Here is a 25834-nt window from a genome sequence, read left to right as displayed (position 1 = left end):
TTTGAATCATCTCATTACAAGTTACTTATTACACAGGGAAAAAGTCACTTTACTGTGGATTAACCTCATGAACACCACCTTAACCTACTAATTAAAGTTAACATCATTAATAAATGGGACAAATGGCATTACAACTTTCTGATAATCTGCCTCAAAAAGGACATAACAGCCAGGTGCAGTGACTCATGCCTATAATCCCAGTAGCGCAGGAGGTTGAGACAAGAGGATCATGAGTTCAAAGCCAACCTCAGCAAAAGCGAGGCATTAAGAAACTTGGTGAGACCCTGTCTCTAAATAAAATACAAAATAGGGCTGGGGATGTGGCTTGGTGGTCTAGTGCCCCTGAATTCAATCCCCACTACCCTCCAGCCCCCAAAAAAGACATAACAGGTTTCAGCCAAATATAACTGAATCTAAGTACAGGAACATACCACATAAACACAAATTGTGGGATGTTCTAAAAATAAATGTGATTTTGAAAGACAAATAAAAGTTGAGGAATCACTCCAGATTAAAGAAACTAAAAGTATAAGACAACAAAATGATCATAGGTTAGGGAACAAAACATAGCTATAAAAAGTATTTTGGGGCAACTGATGAAATTTGTAATAAACTATGGATTAGTTCAAAGTTTATCAATTTTCTTTGTTCATTATGACTTTAATAACTCAGTAATTTTTGTTTCACGTTGCCCATTGCTCAAATCACATACCTAGGTCCAAACAACTTATTAGGTAATTATAACATAAGAATCTAGTAGCCATTATGAAAACATGTAAATTGAAAAAAAAATTTATTTCATTTTAAATTAGTAATTAGTGTGTGTGAAATGCACACACACATGGGTGGGTCACTGTACTTCTCAGATTGGACAAGACCATCCTCATTTCTGGTTCTGCATTGATTTTACACCATACTTGTTTGTTTGTGATGCTGGGGGTTACTATATCTTTTTTTTTTTTCAGTTGTAGTTAGACACAATACTTTTATTTCATTTATTTATTTTTAGGTGGTGCTGAGAATGGAATCCAGAGCCTTGCACTTGCTAGGCGAGCACTCTACTGCTGAGCTACAACCCCAGACCACTATACCTGTTTTTTAATCACAATAGAGGAAATACAGTTTAACCAAGACAAGACATATACAAGGAATATGGCGCCATCTATTGTTGTTGTTATAAACAACGTCAAGCTAGTAGTTTTGCTGTCTTGTTTCATTCTGTTTGTCTTGAAAAGTTAGATATCCCCTTGTGAATTCACTGTGGGGCTGTGAGACAGCTCAGTGCAATTTGAAAAATCACAAGATTATATAATAGTGCTTTATAAATGTTGCATTTCCTGATTTTGATAAACTTTTCTTATGTAGGACAAAGTCCTTGTTCTTAGACAAGACATATTGAAATATATATGGATAAAGAAACATGTCTGCAAATTAATCTCAAATAATTCAAAGAAAATATGTATATATGTACATTCAGAAAGCTAGTGGGCACAATTGATATGATAAATGGAACAAAATGTTAATAATTGATGGGTCTGGAAAGGTAGACAAATATTTTTGTACTGTTCTTGAAATTTTTTGTGAAATTATTCCAAAATAAAGACCTTTTTAAAGATGAAATGCAATACTACATTTTTTTTAAAAAATATTTTTTTAGTTGTCAATGAACTTTTATTTATTTATATGTGGTGCTGAATGCTTCACACAATGCAAGGCAAGCACTCTACCATTGAGCTACAACCCCAGCCCAGTAATACTACATTTTAAGGTATATAAAAATGTAGTACAACAACTTTAAATGCCTGGTGATGGAAAGCACTAATTTATATGGCTGTGACCTTTTGTAGAGAGGGAGGAGAGGGATGTCTTGGGGAAAGGTACACACAGCCTTGGTGATGTTTTCTTTCTTAAGCCAGGTGGCAGATATATAAGTATTCATTATAGTTTTATATATACATTTAAGTATGTCCAAAATATTTCATAATTTACTTTATTTATAATACTTTCCCAAAGAGACTTTCTTAATATCTTTATTTGTTTATTTTTATGTGGTGCTCCGAATCGAACCCAGTGCCTAATACATGCTAGGCAAGTGCTCTACCACTGAGCCACAAACCCAGCCCTCCATAATTTACTTTTTAAAGTATATATTTTGAATATATAAAATCTTTCCTGATACATTAAAAAATGGGAAACTGAGTAAACAAAAGCATATACTTACTGTTTATTGGATGATTACCTCCATACATCCATAGAATCAACCAATCATGGATCAAAATTATTCAGAAAAAAAGGTTTGTTTTTGTATTAAACATGTACAGATATTTTTCTTGTTATTATCACTATTCCCTAAACAATATATCGTAACAACTATTTACACAGCATTTGCTGTTAATACTAGTTATTATTTATTTATTAACTTAATTATTTATTATTAACTTATTTTATTAAGTTATCGAGAGATGATTTAAAATCTATGGAAGGATATACATAGTTATATGCAAATACCACATACATCATTTGAATATCTGAAGGGGTTCCTGGAATCAATCCCTTGAGGGCTGACTGTACTTCACATGAATTATCTCCTACAATGCTTACCACCACCACATGCCTCTGTCATCCCAACATATGGGGTAACAGAACTCACGCTCATACTGTACCTTCCTGGTCCATAATATACATAAATAATCCCTGATACTCTTTCTTCTTTTTATATTAACGACTGTAAAAGAAAGCTAACTTTCTTGCTTTTTCAATTTCCAACCAACTGAATGCATGCAGAACATGTGGCCATACATATTAAAGCTTCAATATGAAATCACATCAATATGAATGATCTTCAATATGTTTTACTGCTCTTATTATCAAAGGTATCATAACTAAGGCAATCTTTGACAGCTGAATATTTGAAATTTTTCAATTATTCTTCCACAATATCAGTTCTATTACAGGGTCAAAAGCTAACCATCACAGAAATTAAACGTTTAGTGATTTTTTAAGTAATGATAGATCACCATCTTGGATTTATGAAGAACCATTCTTTTAAGCTTTAAATTATCAAAATTCAAACCAGGACTTATATTACATACGTGTAAAGAGTTTTAGATGTTTCATTGAACAAAGTTGATTTGATTATGCAAACAATCCATAAAAAGCTTTTCATAGGAAAAGCATTTAATGTTTAAAATTGAAATATTTGAAAATCTGATTTAAAAGTAAATAGTATGATATTCTGAGCCTTTATTCACTGTCTTTCCACAAATATATTTAAGATGTTGAAGGCTTTGTTAGAACAAGAGCAATGCCACCTTTGCCTTGGTAATTTGCTGGAATATTGACAACCATTCTTATCCAGGGCACTAAATAATCATATGTCAAGTTCTATTTATCTTTTGTAACTGAAGCTACTGACTCATTTTATTTTTTTTTTATTTTTATTTTTTTGCTATTCCTTGTCAGACTGGCTTTTTTCCAAATAGTTGCTTTTCTTATCCCAAGAACTGAGAAAAGTGGTTATCTAAGAATTCATTTTTCTTCTACCTTGACTCTTCAGCTAAGGGAAAGGTAAGAAAGGAATTCGAGGCTGTTTGGATGTGAGTGCAGGCAGAGGGGAACATGAAGGAGTTTATAGCCACAACTGCACACCTTGCTGAGTTAGACAAGAACAGAAGAAACATCTAGTCTGAGCTTTCCTCTTGCAGAGTCGACTAATCAGGTTGCAGAGCTATGTAACACAGGAGCAAAGAATAAACAAAAACCTTCGCCTTGACTCCAAATGGGCAACTCCATTTTTAAAAAATTCAGATTCAGAGTTCTGTCTTGCCTAGTTCTTCTTCCAGAACCAGAGCTCTGACTTCCCCAGCTGCCCAACTCCTGACCTCTGCCTCTCAGGATGTTGGAGCAGGGAAAATAACACAGTGGGCCCTGTGTATCTGCAGTTTCTGTGTCTGCGGATTCAACCAATAGTTCAAAAACTTTAAGGGGGGTGGGAAGCAAAACGTTTTGCTGAACATGTACAGAAATAGAAATTTTCTTATTCCTATTCCCTAAACAATACAGTATGACAACTATTTATTTTGCATTTACCTTGTATATGATATTATAGGTAATCTAGAGACATTTTAAAGTATACATGAAGCTGTGCGCAGGTTATGTGCAAATACTATGCCGATTATATAAGGGACAGGAGCATCCCTGGTAGGGGATGCTCCAAGGGGGGTCTTGGAATCAATCCCCAGCAGATACCGAGGAACAACTAACTGTATTGGAGGAGGAAAGGTAATAGCAGAGGGACTCAGGTAGAGAAGAACCCTGGAAGGAACAACTCCCCCGAGGAAAAAAAAAAAAAAAAGAGGAAGAAGCCGAGGTCTGCTTGGAATTTATGGCGTGGCTGGGCCTTGAACTGACACTGAGCATCTCCCCTAACCATCCAAGATTTCTACCGCGAGGTGCGAAAGCAACCAATGCCTCCTGTCCTGGCGCCCTGAAAACAAGGCCGCGCTCTCCCGCAGTGTAAACCCAGACGCCCCACGACGCCGCCCTCCCGTCAAGGGAGCCGGCTTGGCACGGTCGCCGGAGCCAGAAACCGGGTGACAGGAGCCGCGTCTCCGGGGCCCGGCGATGACGTCAGCCGCCGCTCTCCAGCATCGCGAGACTCCCCTCTCCCTCCCCCGGCTCCCTGCCTCCCAACCGCCCGCGCCTGCTGCCAGGCAGCGGCGGAGATGGCGAGCCGTGGAGCCCGGCCGGTGACGAGAGCAGCGGCTCCGCCATTGGGCGACGAGGCCTGAAGGACGGGCCAGCTTGGCGCACGAGGAGAGACTCAGGCGGCCCCGAGAGAGCCTGGGCAATGGAGGCCAACATGCCGAAGCGGAAGGAGCCTGGCAAGTCCCTCCGCATCAAAGTCATCTCCATGGGCAACGCCGAAGTGGGGAAAGTGAGTACTGGGCGCCGGGAGGGGCGGGACCGCGGCGAGCGGGGCGACGTTCTCATTGGCTGGGAGGGCGGCCACTCAGCAGCCTGGGGCCCATCCTCTTCCCCGCCCCCGAGCAGGCCCAGCGCTCTGGAGAAGCGCCGGCCCCGCGAGGAAAACTATCGTGACCTTTTTGACCTTTAGATCGTCCCCTCCTTCACCGACGTCACTCTCCCTAAAGGTGTCTGGGGTGGCCTCTAACCCTTCAGTGTACGCCAAAGAGCGTCAGGAGGCCTGGGTGTTAATGTCGGCTGGTCTGCTCAGGTTCCAGACCAGCGTTCTGGGTGACCGGTCCAGCACCTGGAGGTGGAGAATAAAAGTTCTTGGGAGCCGATGGAACTTAGTGGGGTGCACCCGGAATCTACCTTCCCATCATAAACGAGCATAATCGAACCCAGATTTTCACAGATGCACTGGGTGGTAAGGATCCCGACTTGTTTTTAATTTCCGGTCATCACGTCTATTCTCCCAAAGATGCCTCAGTTCCACCGCCTTTCTCTCTGCTGTCTGCTGAGTGTTAGACTTAAACTCGCCATTGTATGGGAGAGGGAGAACAGTGGTGATCACACGCCTTTCCCTAAATGAATTCTGTCCCTCTTCTCCCAAATTGTCTCTCCTGGTTAAGTGGAAGCTGTTGGTTAAGAACCACCCAAGGTCATCAAATCAGTGGCATGGGATTGGAACCCGAGTGACATTTTCCCACTGCGGTGCTCTTTCCATCACTGAATGTTGTCAAAGTCAACTGGAGAACTAGGTTCTAAATGCAGAAGTTACTAAGGAGTGTAATTTGCAGGAGATGCTCAGGGAATGTTTATTAGTTTTGTTTTTTTCTATTTAGCATGATCCTGTACTACTTATGTGTCTCTGTGTACATAAGTATTAACAGCACTTACTGAGAGTCAACATTTGTTGAATGTTAACTATGTGCCAGGTGTTAAAAAGAAGAGAAAAACCTCTAGGGTATGTACTAAACTGCCTAAGTGAGCATATGTCACTTTGGTAATTTTACTATGCCTAATGGTGCAATATTAGAAGCATCCCCAAATGCCCAGTGTAACAACATTTATTTAACATTTTCCTAGATTTCTTATCCAATGCAACTAGACAAGAGAAAGAAATATGTATTTGCAATAACAACTGAAATAAAATGCCTAGGTCTAAACTTAAGAATAGGTAGGACCTACATGAAAGAATTATCCAAACTCTACAAAGGGACATAAAATTACTTTTGCAAATGGAAAGATACACTTTTCCCTTAGATAGGCTACTCAATATATAGTGTATTGTTATTTAAAATAATCTACAAAAGTTGCTCAATTACAGTTAAATCATCAGTGAAGTTTCAGAACATCATAAAAAGTTACCAAAGCTTGGGTTGGCTCCTTGGTAGAGTGCTTGCCTTGCATGCGTGAGACCCTGGGTTCCATCCCCAGCACCACATAAAAATAAAACAAATAAAAATAAAGATATTGTGTCCCTCTACAACTAAAAAAAAAATAATTTTAAAAAGTCACTAAAGCTCTTATGAAAAATTAAACATGAGAATAACCAAGAAAATTATGAAAATAGATATGAGAGAATAACTCTACTAGATATTTTTAAACATATTAAAGTTGCCAAACTTTTCCTGTTGGAACCAGAAAGGAAATATTGATACATAAGTGGAACAGAATAGAGTTCAGAAATACACTCAAACACAAAAGGAAATTCAGTTTATGTTTACTACATTGTACGATCATGAAAAAGTAGAGTCCATTTAATAAGTACTATTGGAACAACTGGCTATTATTTGGGGTGGGGTGGATTCCTACTGCATTTCTTTCTCAAAATAAATTTTAAATGGATTAAAAATTTAAGTATAACTTTTTAAAAATTTATTATTTTGTCTTAGTTATAAAAGTAGTACATACCTGCTTTTAAGAATTTGGAAAATAGAGAAATATAAACAGGTAAATAATTTTAAAGATAAAAATCAAGGGCTGGGGCTGTAGCTCAGGAGAGTGCTTGCCTCACATATGTGAGGCACTAGGTTTGATCCTCAGCACCACATAAAAATAAATGAATAAATAAAGATATTATGTCCATCTACAACTAAATTTTTTTTTGAAAAATCAAGATATACCCTATAAACAATCCTTCAATCAGAAAGCAAATCAAAACAAAAGAAAAAGTAACTGAAAAGCAATGAAAAAGAGAGACTCCAAGTCAAAACCTTAAGGATAAGACTAAAGCAATAGTAAAAGCACTACAATGTCTTACTCATTTCTAAGGAAGAGAAAAACTGAAGGAACTTAGGGTTTCACAACTTTGTGAGTATACTAAAAACCACCAAACTGTATACATTAAAAAATGCAAATTTGGGGGCTGAGGTTGTGGCTCAGTGATAGAGCACTTGCCTAGCACAGGTGAGGAACTGGGTTCGATCCTTAGTACCACATACAAATAAGTAAATAAAAATAAAGGTTAAATTCTTTAAAAAAATGTGAATTTTATAGTTTGTGAATTAATGCTCAATTAAAACTAGAGAAACTTAATACTTAAGACATCAGGAGAAAAAACACAAAATTAACTGAAAGAATTATTTAGAAAGACTAATGAAAATGAAAAATGTCTTAAAATCTTCTTAAGAAAAATAGAGAAAGCAAAAAAATATTGCAAAATTTATACTGGAAGAGACTAAAAGAATAATCAGAGAATACTATGTACAATTCTATGTGATTACATTTGAAAATGGAAGATTTCCTGGCAAAGTACAAATTTCAAAAATTACAAAGTAGAAAATCCAATCTCTTTTCAGAAGAAATTTAAAAGTTAAAGATTTACCATCCAAAAAGAGGTATCAGATGGTTTCACAGATGAGCTTTATTTAAGCTTTAAAAAACATATAATTTTAATTATTTAAGTAATTCCAGAGCAAAAAAAATAATTAGCACCCAATTTATTATATGAAGTTATAGTAATTTTAGCAAAACTTGATATTGTATCACATGCACATAAAAATACAATATTTCTAAGTATCAACAAATAGAATTCAACAATATATCAAAAACCATTCATATTGACAAGGTTTATCCCAAGACTGCAAACATGGTTCAATATCAAGAATTTAAGGGGGTGGGTTTGTGGCTCAGTAGTAGAGCGCTTGCCTAGCATGTGTGAGGCACTGGGTTCAATCCTCAGTACCACATAAAAATAAATTACTAAAGGTACTGTGTCCATCTACAACTAAAAAATTATTTAAAAGAAAAAGAAAAATATAATTTGCTTCATCAACAAATCAGTAGAGGAAAGCTGTTATGATACTTTCAGTAGGGTAGAAATATTTTATATAACCAGTAGTTGGTTCTGATAAATAATCCTTAAAATCAGAATAAAATGAAACCTTTTAAAATATGATAAAGAATATTTGTTATTAACCACCAACAAACATCATGTCAGTTGGTAAAATACTAAGGCAATTTCCATTAAAAAGATACAAAAGAGAATACTTGCAGTTATCCTTATTATTGAACACCATTTTAGAGTTTCTAGAGATATAATGAGAAAATGAAATAGGCAGTATAAATAATCAAAGAAAGGGCTGGGGTATAGCTCAGTAGTAGAGCATTCGCCTAGCATGCACAAGGTCCTGGGGCTCAATCCTCAGTACTGGGGGGGAAATAGAGAGATATAAGTAAATAATCTTTTTGCTGATTATATTTTATATCTAGACTATCCAATTAAGCCTTTAACCTGATTTAGTTAATTAGAGAGTGTGGTAAGGTGACTAGATATAAAAAAATACATAAAAATAAGTTATCTATATTAGCAATTAAATCTAAAAGTAGAAAAAGATATTCTGTTTACAATAATAAAACCTAAAACATCAGTAACAACATATGTAACAAGAAATATATAGTACTTACAGGAAAAAATTAAGATCTGAACCATGGGAAACCATGTTCTTTTTTGGGAAGACCATATTATACTACCAGTTCTTCTAAATTTAGTACGTAAATTTAATGCAGTTCCAATTAAAATATTAGCAAGTTATTGGGCCTTTTTAAAAATTATTTTTTAAGTTTTAATTTTTTTAGATATTTTTAGTTGTAGTTGTTGATGGACTTTTATTTTATTTATTTATTTTTATGTGGTGCTAAGCATTGAACCCAGTGCCTCATACATGCAAACATGTAGCTCCACCACTGAGCTACATCCCCAGCCCCTGGGCCTTTTTTTAAAAAGGGGATTATTTTTTAGGAGAATTATCCTAAAATTCATAAGAAAAAAACTAATCAAAATATGAGAAAGAAAAAAATGGGGCTGGACAGTAGAAAGAGGGGAGTTTTCTTAGACAGTTGATATAGTCTAAAGCTAATGAAGAAAGCATGTATTAGCATAATCAAGACAAACCAGATAAGTGGAACAGAACAGAAAGTTCAGAAATAGATAGAAAATGTTAAAAGTGTTATCTTCACTAAATACAAAAGTAAACTACAATGAACTTATGGTTTAAATATTTCAAAACAATAAAATTTTCAGAAGAAAATGTGAGAATACGTACAACCTCAGGGAAATCTTTACAGCCAAGAAAGTAAACTCAGAAACCATTAAAAAAAAAAAAATTGAAAGAGCGGATACCATGGTGTACAACTGTAAAACCAGTGGACTTGGGAGACTGAGGCAGGAAGATTGCAAGTTCAAGGCCAGCCTTAGCAATTTAGTGAGACCCTGTCTCCAAATTAAAAACAAAAAGGGCTGGGAATGTGGCTCAGCGGTAAAGTACCTCTGGGTTCAACCCCCACTACCAAAGGAAAGAGAGCGAGAGAGATTAAAAGAATGATTAGAAAATACTACATAAATTTAATATAATTTTTTGTATTTAGTACTGTAAATATGAATAATAATATAGTATTACATATAAATAATAAAAGCAAAATAATAATACCTATTAAAAAGTTAAAAGACAACATCCTAGGGCATATATTTGTAACTCATATGTCACACAAAAAGCTAATTATATATAATGTCCCAAACCAGAAAAATCGATAAGGAAAAAATGCATAACCCCATAGAAACATGGAAAGGGACTATGAACTGGACAATACACAGAAGAGGAAATCCAAACATTCAATAAGTACATGAAAGATACACAGCTTCATTTTTAGTCAGCAAAATGCACATTAAAGTAACAATGACATTACTTGTCACTAACCAGTTTGGCAGTCGTTAATGGATGATAGCATCTAAACTGGCAGGAGAAGAGGGTACCTGCATACTACTTTTAGAAATAAACCTTTTGGGGCTGGGGCTATAGCTCAGTGGTAGAGAGTTTGCCTAGCACATTTGAGGCACTGGGTTTGATTCTCAGCACCACATAAAAATAAATAAATAAAGATATTGTGTCCATCTACAACTAAAAATATTTAAAAGAAAGAAAGAAACCTTTTGAAGAGCAATTGGCAGTAGCTACTAAAATAAAAGAAGCATTCTTCAACCCAGCAGTTCTACTTCTGCAAATCTATTCCACAGAAATTAAAGTGCCCCTTTTAAAGCACATGTATACACAAAGCATTTTTTGTAATATTATAGCAGAGAAAAAGACTGAAAGCAGTGAATTTTTTATTAAATACTTGTATATCATGGATTATTATGCAATCATGAAAAAAGTGAGTTGGAACTATGTCATTTAACGTGGAGAGATTACCATAGTTTATTCTTCTTAAGACAGAAAAACAAACTGCAGAATATATGCAGTACTGTATAATGTGGGTATTTTTTTACTGCAAGTAAGAGGAACCCAAGGCAAATATTTACTTACCATAATTGGAAATCTAGAAATAGGGCAAGCTTCAGAGTGAGTTGATACACAGACTCAGTACATTAGGGGCCCAGGCCACTCTCATCCTTGTGCCAACAGCATTGCTGGCTTTATCTTAATGCTGATTCCCCGAAGTCAAAAGGTGACCTCCCACAGCAACTGGGGTATCTTACTATTTTTTTCATATTCTATGTGGATAACAGTGACTTTTCTTTCCAGAAGTCCTGAGCCAACCAAGGTTTTAAGACCAAGGAGAAAGATTTGAAAGTTTGTTATCTTGGGAAGTGGAATAGAGAATTTGAGAAGAAATAAACAAAAGACTGAAGGGAGTGGGGGTGTCCATGAAATAGTTTATATGATATGTTCCCATCCATGAAAATAAAATATATACCTGCAATAGGTCGAATCTTATGAAGTTGCAGACATTTGAATTTTTTAAAAAATGGCAATTTAGGGCTGGGCTTGTGGCTCAGTGATAGTCTTGCCTCACATGGGTGAGTCACTGGGTTCGATTCTCAGCACTGCATATAAGTAAATGAATAAAATAAAGGTCCATCAACAATTTAAAATATATATATATTTTTTTTTTTAAAAAATGGCAGTTTAATATGGTTTAAGCTAGCACATAAAGTGTTTGAGCCACATGTGTGGCACACACCCAGCTACTTAGGAAGCTAAGGCAGGAGGATCACTTGAGCCCAGGAGTTCAGGGTCAGCCTGGGCTACAGAGAAAGACCCCATCTCAAAAACAAAAAGAAATGTTGGAAAAGGTAGTTACCAACATGTTTTTGATCATTATCTCAGAGTAGTGGGTTTTGAGAGCTTTTTTTAATATTTATTTTTTAATTGCAGTTGGATACAATACCTTTATTTTATTTTATTTTTGTTTATGTGATGCTGAGGATCCAACCCAGGTCCTCGAATGTGCTAGGCAAGCTGTCTACTGCTGAGCCACAATCCCAGTCCCTTAAGAGGTTTTTTTTTTTTTTTTTAATAGAATATCTTTAATTAATTTATTTATTTTTATGTGGTGTTGAGGATTGAACCCGGGGCCTCACCCATGCTAGGCAAGCACTCTACCACTGAGCCACAACCCCAGCCCCCAATCTTCCTTAAACATTTCTATACTATTTGGATTTTTTTAATAATAAGCATATATGCCCTCTGAGCCTGTTTTTGTGGATCATGACTAGCTGTGTTTCTGCCGAAGTCTCATTAGATCTTGAACACAGTTGTGAGAGAGAAATAGAAAATGTATACATTTCATATCAAGTGTTCTGCCCCACTGGGAATGTCATCTCCAGCCTTAGAGATTTATCTCAAAAACTTTAGATAGAGCATTTGTGGGGTTAAAACTCAAACTTCTGCCCTAAATTTTGGTTTTCTATTCAGGTAAAACTTGGGCAGTTTTGCAAAACATGCTTAATAGGTTGAATCAGGCTGTAACCATGTCAGATTATTATTATTTCTTAATATATTACCTCAGAATTAACATAGTATGAGAAAAGAGATGAGGTCACAGATGTTAGCATGTTAGGAAACAAGATCCTAAAAAACATTGAGAAGTGGCCTGTGGTTTGGGAGTAGTTGCCTACCAATGTAGGAAGTTGAATTGGATATAAACAAAGATCACAGAGAAATCTCAAGTTTCCCTCAGAGAGGATTAGGCCCTTAGGAATCCTTCTTTTCTTCCCAAAAGATTAAACAATTAAGAAAAATGTAAAGCTTTATTATATCACTGAGCTACAATTAATGTACAGTTCACTTATTTAAAGTGTACAGTGGGGGCTGGGGATGTGGCTCAAGCGGTAGCGCGCTCGCCTGGCATCCGTGCGGCCCAGGTTCGATCCTCAGCACCACATACAAAGAAAGATGTTGTGTCTGCCGATAACCAAAAAATAAATATTAAAAAAAATAAAAATAAATAAAGTGTACAGTGGGCTGGGCGTGGTGGCACAAGTTTATAATCCCAGCTACTACCAAGGCTGAAGCAGGAAGATCAAAAGTTCAAGGCCAGCCTGAGCAACTTAGTGAGACCCTATCTCAAAATAAAAAAATTAAAAGATCGGGATGCAGTATAGTGGTAGGGCACTCCTGGGTTCAATTCCCAGTATCATTAAAGAATTTTTTAAAAAATTAATTAAAAAACAAAGTGTATATTCACAAAGTTATGCAGCTGTTATTACAATCAATTGTAAACATTTTCATCATTCCCTATAAAAACCACATAGCAATTAACAGTCCACCCCATTACCCCTGACTCCCAAGCTGAGGCCACCACTCATGTTCTTCCTGCTTACATGGATTTGCCTGTTCTGAACTTTCTCATAAATGGAATCAACAGTGGTCCTTTATGACAAGCTTCTTTTACTCAGCATGTCATTGACAAGGCTCATCTGTGTGGTAGCATGTGTCAATACTTCCTGTCTTCAGGAAGGATTTAAACAGAGAAAAAAGTATTTCCTTGTGTGGATATAACACATTTATCCCTTTGGGTTTTTTTTTTTTTTAACTTTTCAGGTACTGTAAATAATGATAATGTGAACATACAAGTTTATATTACAAACTTTTATGTGAGAGGGGAAATGTTTTTAATCTTACTCAGATATAAGTGCCATTTTTAGTACATTGGAAAGTAAAATGTTAGGTTCTCATTACATTATCTTATAACATCCCAGAATTCTTATGGCACTTAAGACAACTGTAATTTAAAAGCTTACTTGTATAATTATTTACTGCTACCTGTTTACAGAACACTGCAAGCTCCTTACAGGTAGAAACTCGATCCTGTCTTCACATCCCAGCACCTAACTCCATATCCAGCACAGGTGGTCATAAACTCATTATTTGTCTAATGAGTGAATATATACTTTTTTGTATAGATTAAGAAGATTATTTTGTTTTTAATTCTGTCAGATCACTGTCTCTGTGTTATCACAGCATAAAAGCTTTATTTATGCTTTTATTTTGTTGATTAATACCATATGTTATCATTTGAACCTGTCACTATTCGATATCGATATGCTATTTTGGGGAAACTTATTCAAGTAAATCAGTTTGGCTGCACAGTTAATATTTATTTTTGTTTTGTATTTATTTAATTTTATCTATTCCCCCTGTATTTATGTTATCTAACTTAGCTTGTAAGATCCTAAGGAACAGGACCCTATCTCTTTGTATTATAGGAATGATTATTAATATTGTTATTTAAGTGTGTAACTTTATAAACAGTTTAGTTAACAGACTAGTGTTAAAGGATTTTCTGGTCTCTGAAGCTCATGAATAATTTTTTAAGGCTTTATTTATTTTTCTAGGCTCTTGTGAGAGAAAACATTTGAGAAGTACCTACAAGCTATAAAGCATTTTAAATAGTGTATCCTTGGGGCTGGGAATGTGACTCAGTGTGGAGCACTTTCTAGCACGCATGAGGCCTGGGTCTCCATTCCCAGCATTGCAAAAGAAGAAGAAGAAGAAAAAAGTATAGCTTCTTAGCAGTAACCCCCTAGAAGAAATTTTTCCTTCAGTTCATAAGGAAATTTACATTGTAAATTAACCATTCATTATCAGAAATAGTCCAAGCTATTCTAGGATAATTGATGCTTGCTTATATTCATTTGGTGGTTTTTAAGCCTCTGTGAAAGGCAAAGAGCTAGTTTCTGCAAAAGATAGAAGGATGATGCCTGCCTCGAGTAGTTCAGTGCCTAGCTGAAGAGAGGAGGTAAACAGCCACCCTGAGAAGCTAGGTCACAGTGCGTGGCCATGTATGGCTGCTGGCATGTGCGAGAGGCCACATGTGTACATCTGTAATAATAGAAATGTAAAGAGCAGAGGAGTTCAGATGCTCCATGTGCATGTATAAAGGGGAATTCAGTCACACCAGGGTGCTCGGAATTTGATCTGGGCCTTAAAGGATGAGTAAGATTTGGGATGAAGGGGAGAAAGCTTCATTACAAAGTGAAGGGAAAAGAACTAACAAAAGTCAGGAAGTTGGGTCCTGGGAGTTTTGCAGAAATGCAGAATTTATATGGAAGGATTTAAACACAGAAAACAGATGAGGGCCAGATTCTAGAGGACCTTGAATAAAGGACAAGAGAATGTGAAGTCAAACTCTTTTCACAGTGAGAAGCCACTGAAGGTTTTTGAATTAGAGAAGTGAAATGGTGTCAGTAGCGTGCGGTATCGACTGAAGTTGGGAGGGAAAGGGGGTAGAGAGACCAGTAACGAATTTCCTATTGGCAGATGATGAGGACCAAAACCATACCAATGGGAATAGGAATGAAAAGAAAGATGGAAGATCCATTCAAAAGATTAAGAAAGGCCCAGAATCAAATCTGACTTTAATGTTTTGATTCTTTGTGACTGGGAGAATAGGGACATTATTAAAATGTCAGCAGGATGAGCTGCTTTTATGTGAACTTGCTGAATTTGGGACATGTTGAATTTGAATGAACAGCAGGACATCTAAGTAGAAACCAGTTTTATAGAAACTGGAGATGTGGATCTGCTCTTGGGAAAGAAGTCGAGGCGGACATAGATATTGTGGTGGCATTGAAAAGGTCTTCAAAAGAAAAGAGCACAGGAGTGAGAGCAAAACTGAAAACATACCCATATTTAGTATTAAGACAAGAATTTTAAAATAAATTTTCTTTAAACTCTTTGATTTTGGCATGTTTCAGGAATAGTTTTGGCTTTTGAAAACACTTTCATAGTGGTGAATAAAGAAACTATAATGAAGAAATGTGCTTACTTTGTATATTTTCCTAGTGTGTATTTACAAGATTTATATATTTTTACCTTTTTAGAGCTGTATTATAAAGCGATACTGTGAGAAAAGATTTGTGTCTAAATACCTTGCAACAATTGGAATTGACTATGGAGTCACCAAGTAAGTATATTGTTTCCCTGGGCTTGTAATTTACACAGAAATCTGGAACTCTTCCCAAAATGATCTATATTTGCATGAATGCATTGATGCAGATATTCTTACAATAGAGACGTTGAAGATACATTGGGAAAGATAGCACTAAGATCTTTACATCCATGAGGCAATCAGTCATTCCTTCATAGAGCCACCATGTCAAGCACACTGTGTCCCACAGCCTTGGGACACAGTAGGGGGAGGACAGACAGTGACAAGCAAGTCATCACAGAGCCTAACTGGCAGGTGCAGCTTTTTAGGAAACATGTCTACACAAGCTGGTCCTGTCAGCCGGTGTGTTTTTAAATGTTTTGAAATATTCTAAAAAATATCTACGTATGTGGAAAATTATGTGTGAGGATTTATTTGGAGGTAAATCAAAGAGTGGGTTGAGTTTGAGGAGAAAGGATTAAGTTAGCAGGAGAGACACGGAATAGAATTGGGGTAGAAGGCACGATCCCACACTTGACTCTTCCCCCGTACTCAAGTGCGGCCCTCGTGCCTTCCTGCCTCTGTGACGTTACCATACTGTCCCCTAAGTATAAAAAACCCTGTTCCCATGAGATCTTCTGAACCCTCCTTTATAGGTCATGATCTTTTTGCAACTGAGACATCTTAAAGTTCTCTGTGCTATTTATGGTCCTTGCCCTAAATTGCTTTTTGTTATTATTATCTGTATATTTTTAATGCCTCTTAAATTATAAATGCCTGAGGAAGAGGTTATTAGTGTAAGTTCTCTCCAAGTGCCTGATGCAGTGTGTATACCTAGTAGGTGCTCAATAATTATTTATTATACATAAAGGATACATCTAAAGAGAAAATCTTCAGATTAGAATATGAAGGCAGTATTCAAAAAGGCAGACAAAAACCGTGGGGTATATATGTATAGCAAAATGTTGATTACGTGAATGGCAGAGTTGAGTTTAGGTGCGTAATTACACACCTTCGTGTGTCTGTACAGTAGCTCAAGTAAGAGCTCTGTAAGGTTGTTACATCACCATTTATCACCTGGCAGCAGCAGAGGGTATTTCTGCAAGTTTTCTTTAAAGAATGAAAGTCATAGCACTTAGCTATGAAATGTATGAAGCTTTTCATTTGAAATCCACATTTTTTTTTCCTAGTTTACTTTTCCCTTCCCTACTTAAGGGCACAGGATTTCATTAGTGATATAAGATACCCTGTTTAAGGCAGCTTTGTTTTGTTCTATTTTGCTACCAGGAATTGAACCCAGGGGCACTTAGCCACTGAGCCACATCCCCAGCCTTTTTTTTTCTTTTTTTTTTTTTTTAGAAATAAGGTCTCAAATAAGTTCTGAGGCTGGCTTTGAACTTGTGATGCTCCTGCCTCAGCCTCCCAAGCTGCTAAGATTACAGGCATGTGCTATGGTGACTTTGTATTTAATCCATATAAGTTACTAAGAAATGGAAATTACCATATTGTGCCAGAGAATTGCAGTTTATTTGACAAACTTCTGTTTTTTACTGAAATTTCTTTTGGAAAAGATGGTTTTCTCATGATGAGTCAGACAGAAACCAACTCAAACCAACTCAAGCAAAACCTGAAAGAAAAGGGTATTAGTCAATTCACATATTCCAGTTATAAGGATGACACAGTGAGGCCTCAGGGGAGGCTGGAACCAGAGACAGAATTTAGACAGATCATTTTACTACATCCATCTCTCTCTCTCTCTCTCTCTCTCTCTCTCTCTCTCTCTCTCGCTTTAGTCTTTTAAGTGTGCGGCTTGTACACAGCTGCCAGTGGCTCTGAAGCTCACATATTTAATTTTATTTTTACAGAAGAACTAAAATTAATATCCCAAGTTTAAAAATCCCAGAGGAGAGGGCTGGAGGTGTACCTAGTGGTGGAGTGCTCACCGAGCATGCATGACATCTAGTGTGTTACTGAAAAGACATGATGACTCCCTGGGTTCTATCCCCAGTTCCATGTGGGGGAAGTCTCAGGGAAGGATTTGATTGGCCCAAGTGGAGCAGGTGCCTTCCCCCACTTAGTGGAAAGGCATCTTAGCTTGGCCAGCAGAGTGGAAGCCATAGGAAGATGGCACAGCCATGTGCACCACAACTGGGAAAAGAAAGCCCGATGCTGTAGATAGCCATTCCTTCTTTCTGTTTTAATTTTGAAGCTTAATTTCAGTGTACTTAAAATTTATTTGTAGCCTTTGTGAAAGAGCAGATTCCTGGGGCCACTGCTAAGATTCTGATTCACTGGGTCTGAGGTTGGATGCAGGAATCTGCATTTTTAATACCTCTCCTGTAATTTTGAGGCAGGTGTTTTTAAGACCACACTGAAGCAAGCACTGCCTTGAGATAATAAAATTTTCTAAAGTAATTTCCTCCTCTGGCTTCCAAATTAAGTTGATCTCTTTGGAGTTTCAGTGTATAAAGACTGTTTTGTTACTTCTTGACTTTATGGGCTTTATGGGTTGTATCCCTGCTCAGCTACTATCTTTTTACAGTAAGAATTTTAAAAATATAAACTATGCCAGATCTTCCCCCGATGCTTTAAGTTCTAGTACTGTTTTGCACTCTGCCTCTGAGCTACTGCCCAGCCCTATTAGGGTTTTCTTTCCTCATTCTCTCTTTTGCAAGATGGATCCTGATTTCACAGGTGTTGAAGTGAAAACAGGCACCTTAGAACTGATGAAAAGCTATGAGCCTTCAGGAGCAAAGAAACCATGATAAGACACTTAGTGGCTAGTTTGACTTAAACATACAGGTAATATAAAATATGAAACAGGGGGCTACAGCTGGAGCTCAGCAGTAGAGTGCCTGCCTCGAACGTATGAGGCGCTGGGTTCGATTCTCAGCACCACATACAAATAAGTAAATAAAATAAAGGTACAACAACAACTAAAATATACTTAAAAAACATGAAACAACTGTAGGAATTATGGTTTCAGAACAGAAAGTGAGTGTTATAAATTTGGACTAGGGAATAATAATAAATAAATAAACCAGGAGGCAGTGTAGGGACAATGAGAGCTAGTGCTGAGGGCCTTGTGTTCCCTAGCAGCCCTGTCAAAATTCTAACCCTGAAACAGGTTACTTTATGGGGCTGGGATGGAAGACAGGTTTTTCTAAGTCACTTGGCTGGAGTAGAGTAGTAATGACTTCAATCTGTTTATTTACTGTTTTTAATTTCTATTCTTAACTTAGAAGGATCTTTTAGGAAATTTTGTGTTGAAACATTTATATTTAAAGTTCAGTAATTCCTTTTAGTTCATTAAAGTTTCTTTTGTTTATGTTAAATTCAGTTAAAAAGTAAATTTTATATATTTTTATAATAGCATAATTTCATTTTTATAAGGGTATTTATGTTTATCAATCTTATCTATGCATAGAAAGAAGTCTGGCAAAATCATAGAATTTGCAGGGAAATGGATGGCATTAGAGCAGATTATGCTAAGTGAAGCTAGCCAATCCCTAAAAAACAAATGCCAAATGTCTTCTTTGATATAAGGAGAGTAACTAAGATCAGAGTAGGGACGAAGAGCAGGAAAAGAAGATTAACATTTAACAGGGATGAGAGGTGGGAGGGAAAGGGAGAGAAAAGGGAAATTGCATGGAAATGGAAGGAGACCCTCAGGGTTATACAGTGGAGGGGGTAGAGAGAGAGGAGGGGAGGGGAGGGGAGAGGTGGGGAGGGGGGATGGTGGAGGATGGGAAAGGCAGCGGAGCACAACAGACACTAGTATGGCAATATGTAAATCAATGGATGTGTAACTGATGTGATTCTGCAATCTGTGTATGGGGTGAAGGTGGGAGTTCATAACCCACTTGAATCAAAGTGTGGAATATGATATGTCAAGAAATTTGTAATGTTTTGAACAACCAACAATAAAAAATTAAAAAAAGAAAAAAGAAAGAAGTCTGGGTTGTGTATCTATGTTAATGAAGGTTATTCTGTGTGATAGGGCTTGATATGACTTTTAATGTTCATCTTTCTATTTTTCCTTAATGTTTGAATTATTTATAATATTCATTTATGATTTTCCAATAGTGTTTTTTCTTTAAAAAAGACTAGAATATACTATGATATTAACTAATTAATTTTATTATGAATGATTATTGTTTCTCACTTTATTCTTTGTTTTCAAATTTGTTTCTGAAAACAAATTAACTATTGCTGTTGCTCAAATGAAGATCACACAAAACTTAAACATACATCATTAATGTTTGCAACTCTGCTGCATGTTAACCAAGTATAACCAGTAATAATTAAGATGTCTCTTACTAAGTGAACTAATTTTCCTTCATCTTAGTTGTACTTATCCTAAATTGATTTTTTTTTTTTTTTTAAGATTGAATGGAGTGGGATATATTCAAGTGTGAAGAATACAAACAGAACTCTTGCAGGGGCAGGAGGGGATGCTGATAGGGGTTGGCCACAAATTGATTTTTCTTAAAATCACAGCAGTAGCCAATATTTGTTGGTTCAGGGATGTGGCTTGAGATGAAGTGAAGGTGAGAGTATTTGCTCCAGGTGGAGTCAGAAGGTAGGGTCATCTGCCAGGTTCCTGGCTCCTGTTATACAAATGATCTGGAATTAGGAAGGAGACAAAGAAAGCCTCTTTCAAATTTCACACAGATATCCTTTTAAAATTAATAAATGACATAAATGATACTAAAGTGCATGCAGAAATCATGATCTTTGGAATTATTTCATTTGATTGTTTTAGAGTACAAGTCAGAGACAGAGAGATCAAAGTCAACATCTTTGATATGGCTGGACATCCCTTCTTCTACGAGGTAAGAAAGTTTGAGAAAACTTTATCCAGTATTGTCAGTGGGTTTGGGGAAAGATCCAGAATTATTTAAAACAACCAATATTTGAATTATGAATAATATTGGGTAAATTTTGCTCATATTTGTGGCCTTATCCTTAACTTAATAAACACCTGTTGATTTTTTAATGCTATGCTCTTAAATAGGGAGAGGAAATTTTATTGCTCATGTTTCAGACATTTAAATAGCTAAGACATTTCAACCTCAAAGGGCTTTTGCTTTTCATATCTCAATCCAGAATGTGCGAGTATTAATGACATTCACACTTGGACTTAAGAACTTCGATGTCACCCCTTTCACAGTCGGCTCTAGCATGGTCTTTTGATCTCTACTGGTCATTGCATTTTTTTCTCCAAAAGAACTCAACTTGGTTTACTTTCATCTGTTTTTCAGTCCCAAGTGGCTTCACACTGAGTTTCCTGGCCCTTCCCTTTGGGTGGGCTTTTTCATTGTTCCTAAGGAGGCTCTTTGCTCTTTTCTGGTTTGGCCATTTTACTTCTGCTCTTCTCATTATTATTTCTTTTCTTCTGCTTGCTTTGGTTTTATTTTGCTCTTTTTTGTTCTAGGTTCTTAAGGTAGAAAACTAGATTATTGATTTGAGACTTTCTTCTTTTCTTTAGGTACATTTGGTGCTACAGGTTTCCCTCTCAGTACTGCCTTAACTGTGTCCACAAATGTTTAGATATTGTATTTTCATTTTCATTTAATTCACTGGATTTCTTTGAGTTTATTCTATTTGGAGTTTTCAAACCTTCTTAAGTCTCTAGGTTTGTCTTTTGCCACATTTGAATATTCTCAGCCACTTTTTCTTTCTGTTTAAAAATTGTTTTTGAGGCAGGCATGGTAGCACTGGCAATACCTGTGATCCCAAGTACTAGATGTTGAAGCAAGAGGATCACAAATTCAAAGCTAGTCTTGACAATATAGTGAGACCTTTTCTCAAAACAAAAAATAAAAAGGGCTGGGGGTGTGGCCCAGTGGTAGAACACCCCTAGGTTCAATCCCCAGTGTGAAAATAATTTTTTCTTTTTGAGAGGGGTCTTGCTCTGGTGCCCAGGTTTTGAGCATGAAACTTTCCTGCCTCAGCCTCCTGCAAGCTGGGATCACAGCTACCACACCCGCCTGGCTATGATTTCTTTGAGTCGTTTTCAGCCCCCTGTTTCTCCTCTCCTCCCTGGATTGTTATCTTTTGTTTTAGTCCAACAGGTCCCGGAGGAGCTGTTCATTTTTTCTCTCTGATATTCAGATTTGGTCATTTTTATTATTCCACTTCCTACTTTACTTATTGTTCCTTGTCCCCTCCTATCAGCTATTGAGCCCAATCTCTAAGCTTTGAATTTACATTATTTTTCAGTTCTAAAATTTCTGCTCAGTCTTTCCTGGGGTGGTGGGTGGGAGACAGTTTTCTTCTAAGGCATTTGGCTAGAGTAGATTAGTAAAGTCTTTTTATCTTGCCAAACTGCCCTTTTCCTGGTCCTTTGGTCAGAGAGATCAGGTTTTTGACTGGGCTTTTGTTTATCTGCACCTCTTGGCATTTTCAAGTTGTACTTCTGTTCAAGGCTTAGGTATGTGAGGCAAAAAGGAAACCCAGAAAACTCACCATCATATCATTCTTCAGGTCCCAGGGCTCCTAGCTTGTCTGCTGCCTTCTCTCCATCTTTCAGAGGTTTTTAAAAATTTGCTTTATGTATAATGTCAATACTTTTGCCTATACTTAATAGCAAATAGAGAAATATTTGTCTACTTCATCTTGCCAGAGGAAACAGGATTTTTAATGGCTACATAATCTTCCAACTTTTGAATATTGCCAAATGTTTAGGTAAAATGACTTCCTTTTAAGTGTGAAGCTTCACAGAGGGTTATGTCCATTACACAAGTATAGAATATTATCAGTGCAAAAGGCCCAGAGCGCTCATTGACTATAAGTTTGACAGAGATTCTAACTACCGAAAATGCTAATGTCAATCTTAGATTACACCAAAGTCATGTCAATGGAGAGTTAGGAGATGCCTAAGGAGTACTGTGGTTTGTACTCCTGCCCACTGTAGGATTTTGTTTTGTTTCTGGTATTCCTGATCAATAGCCACCATTCAATCACAGATACCTATATGCCAGTTTCCATGCTGGATGCTGGAGACATACGGTGTCCCTTGTCCTCATGGAATGTACATATGTTAGAGAAAACACTTGTTAAACAAATGACAGAGTGCTCAGGAGCACTTAAAACCCAGACTCAATCTATCCTGATGGTCAGGAAGTCCTGCTAAAGGATACAACATTTAAACCAAGAGCTGGTGGATACTTAAGTTATGTAGGAGGACATTCTGGGGACAGTATAATACCCAGCCCGGTTTTGAGTGGTGCAGAGGGTTTGGAGAATGAATATCTCTAATGACAGAGTCTCATTGCTTTGTGAACTAATCCTACCCAGAGTTAAAAACCCTAGATTGGCAATTTCTCCTTTGACTTTCACCATGATCCTGACCTTTCTTTGAAGAAATGTAGACCGAATTTGTACTTCTACAACAGAGCCTTTCTAATATTTGTGAGTTTCTTCTTCTTTAGGTAAAGTATTTGTACTCCTGCCACAGCTAGATCTGAGTCTTCCTGGTGAGCATCCCTTGTAGATGATCGCTTGTTAGCTGATGTGGAACTGAGAACTAAGGCAACATTTCAGATATTTTCTAACTAGTGAAACACTCTGTTTCTGTTACTTTCCATTATTAGACACTAGGCTCTTATTAATATAACCTGAAATTGCAATATTTTTTCCAGCAGTTTATAAAATAGAATTATAATTAATAGAAACTCCCTCGTATAACCAGTTCTGAAATACCTTTTTGTCCAAATAGCCATGATCTCTCATTTTTTGTCCAATAGTTGCTGTTGCTCAGATGCTCCTTTTAGACAAGCAGTCATTTTCTTTCTAAGTTCCAAGCTGACCAGAATATACCTTGCTCAGCACACACCTAGTGAGGTACCCACAGCCATGCCCGCGGTTCCTGGCTTCCTCAAATCCTTGGTGCCTGTCCTCCATGGAAGGCATCAGTCCTCTTGATTGGTTTCCCAAAGTGCCTGCTGAGATAGGACCATCTCTTAATGTGTGAGGTAGCAATCTCAGAGAGAAGAGTCAGAGGTTAGGGAATGGCGGGGCCTGTCTCTTACCACCAGCATTGCTTCCACTGGGGCCCACAACTGAGGTCTGGTTAAAGGGTATCACAAGAACATTCTGAGGCCTCAGTGATACTAGACTAAGCTTTCTCTAGCCTACCAGCCAGTTTGCCATCTCTGCTTTTAAGAACAAATTCCTATTCCCTTAGCATCCTATTTAAACTTTGGATATAGTGAGTCTGCCAGGTATAAGAATAGAAAGCGATTTTTGGGAGGCCAGAATAACAGAACTGTATGGGACCATTGAAACATCTGCTTTGATCTTTTCATTTGACAGATGAAGAAACTAAGGCTGAGCATAATAAAACTTACTCAAGACTAGTAGGTGGCTTGCTGCTGAGCTCAGACTTGAACTTGAACTTGAGTCCCTTGAAACAGAAATCCATTGCACTTGTTTCAGTCTGTTTTTACACACATACCTTTCTCTGAAGAGCATGACCTGCATTTGAAATTCTTTCTGTTTCCCTTGGCTTCTATCTTTGTTCTCTACTGAGGCACATCCAGCCATTCAATTAAAACAGTGTTTCAAACTCATATCTACTAGGCCCTGTGGGTGACCCAAGGATGGACACATCAAGATACAAGCCTTCCAGTTGCTGCAGTGTAGTGGAGAAGACAGCTAGATGAACTACCATCTGTGAAAATGGCAGGAAGTGAATGATTCACTGTTAGAAGTACAAATGGCTGTGGTATTCCAGGGGACATAGAGAGTACCTCTGTTCAGGAGGGCAGGGGGTGGCTGGTGTGCAAGATATGGCATTATAGTGAGACTTTGAAAGATTAAAGACACAGAGGTATCTGGTTCCTGATAGAGTTCACAAGGCCCAGGGTAGAATTAGATCATCTAGTGTGACTGTCACGGGAAGGTAAGAGGATAAGACTGAGAAGATTGGGGGAGAATTGACCAGAAATTTTTAACTTCATTTAAATGAGTTTGAACTTCAGAGAATTGGTAGCAGTGGGGAAATACCAAATAAATGTTGAGCCAGGGCTTTTAAAGATATACATGCAATATACTATATTGCTAGGAAAATTACTTAGAAGACTCTTAAAGCAGTGCAGTCAAGAGAGAATGTTGGAAGCAAGAATGGAAAGGAAGTGACAGGAGAATAAACATGGCACAGGTGACTTCTACTGGATTGTCCAAATCTGCTGAACAAAGAGAAAAGAAAGCACCAACGGTGGACACCAAACTTTCAACTCAAATGACTGAAAGAATGATGTGGGATTCATCATTGATGTCCAAAAGAAGGAAAAGCTTAAGAAAGAATGAGATGAAGAAATAAGTTGTCCCTGTTATACATATTGAATTGGAGATTCCAACAGGACATTCAACTAGAAGAGTCCTGTACTAATTAGAAATGCAGGTCTGAAAGCCAATTTGAGAAGGCTCATCTTAGAGATTCTCATGGTTGAACCTGTACAAGCATTTGATATTGCTTAGAAGGAAGGAGTGAGAGAGAAAGGAAGAGGGCCCAGGATGGGATTTGGAAGGGCTTGGTGATGAGCTGGAGTGGGGCCAATGGGGAGGAGATGAATTGGTGAAAGAGAGTTTAAGAACCTGGAGAACGTAGTGCATGAAGGCCAAGGCAGCAAGAGCTTCTGGAAAGAAGGAAGAGTCATCATTGGGTGCTGCAGAAGGGCTCAGGACCACCCTGCTGAGGGGAGAAGACTGTTGCTCATTGCTTGTCATTTCAAATTCTTTTTGTTTTGAATGGAAAGGAAGTGACAGGAGAATAAACACTGGTCTTCACTTCAGAAGATAGCCTCTTAGGTTCTGTAGATTTATAGACCTTATATTCCTGATCCAGGTATGTGTATGTATGGACACTCGTACCTGATGTGTGTAAGATACCTTCATTTCTTACTACACATCTAGTGTGGGTCTGGGTACATATTGGGATTTTGTGAAAAGAATGTTTAACTATGGCCTCTTAAAAGGGTCTTCCTGGAATTTTAGCCTGAACCCCCTCCTTGCTCACCTAGCCTCTTATTGCTTCTGCTCTGTTAGTGTGCCCTGTATTTCATGCCACTTCTTCCTCGAGTTGTAGCTATGCCCCAGAAGCAAGTTGCCATTTCTAATGAAACACCACAGAAAAATCCAATAATGATGGGCTGGGGCTGGGGCTCAGTGGTAGAGCACTTGCCTAGCATGTGTGAGGCCCTGGGTT

The 25834-nt window shown here is 37.4% G+C and overlaps 1 protein-coding gene across 3 annotated transcripts in view; it reads left to right on the top strand.

Moving 5' to 3' along the window:
* Window positions 1-4659: 4659 nt before the first annotated feature.
* Window positions 4660-25834, top strand: part of Dnajc27 (DnaJ heat shock protein family (Hsp40) member C27) — a 36081-nt gene continuing 14906 nt past the window's right edge. Inside the window, exons 1-4 of one of the 3 annotated variants that reach the window (XM_046441387.2) lie at window positions 4663-4936; window positions 5237-5392; window positions 15575-15657; window positions 20387-20456. In XM_046441387.2, the coding sequence (XP_046297343.1) occupies window positions 5381-5392; window positions 15575-15657; window positions 20387-20456 (165 nt within the window). In that variant the 5' untranslated portion in view covers window positions 4663-4936; window positions 5237-5380. Of the gene's footprint in view, window positions 4937-5236; window positions 5393-15574; window positions 15658-20386; window positions 20457-25834 lie in introns of all 3 variants that reach the window. The other 2 variants (XM_058578397.1, XM_046441385.2) reach the window with 2 other exon arrangements.

Source organism: Marmota monax, unplaced genomic scaffold, assembly GCF_021218885.2.
Source record: "Marmota monax isolate L192 unplaced genomic scaffold, Marmota_monax_Labrador192_F-V1.1 WCK01_AAM20220418_F8-fsc00010, whole genome shotgun sequence".
Lineage (NCBI taxonomy): Eukaryota > Metazoa > Chordata > Mammalia > Rodentia > Sciuridae > Marmota > Marmota monax.
The sequence above is the reverse complement of the archived record's forward strand: the minus strand, read 5'-3'. Positions and strand labels throughout refer to the sequence as shown.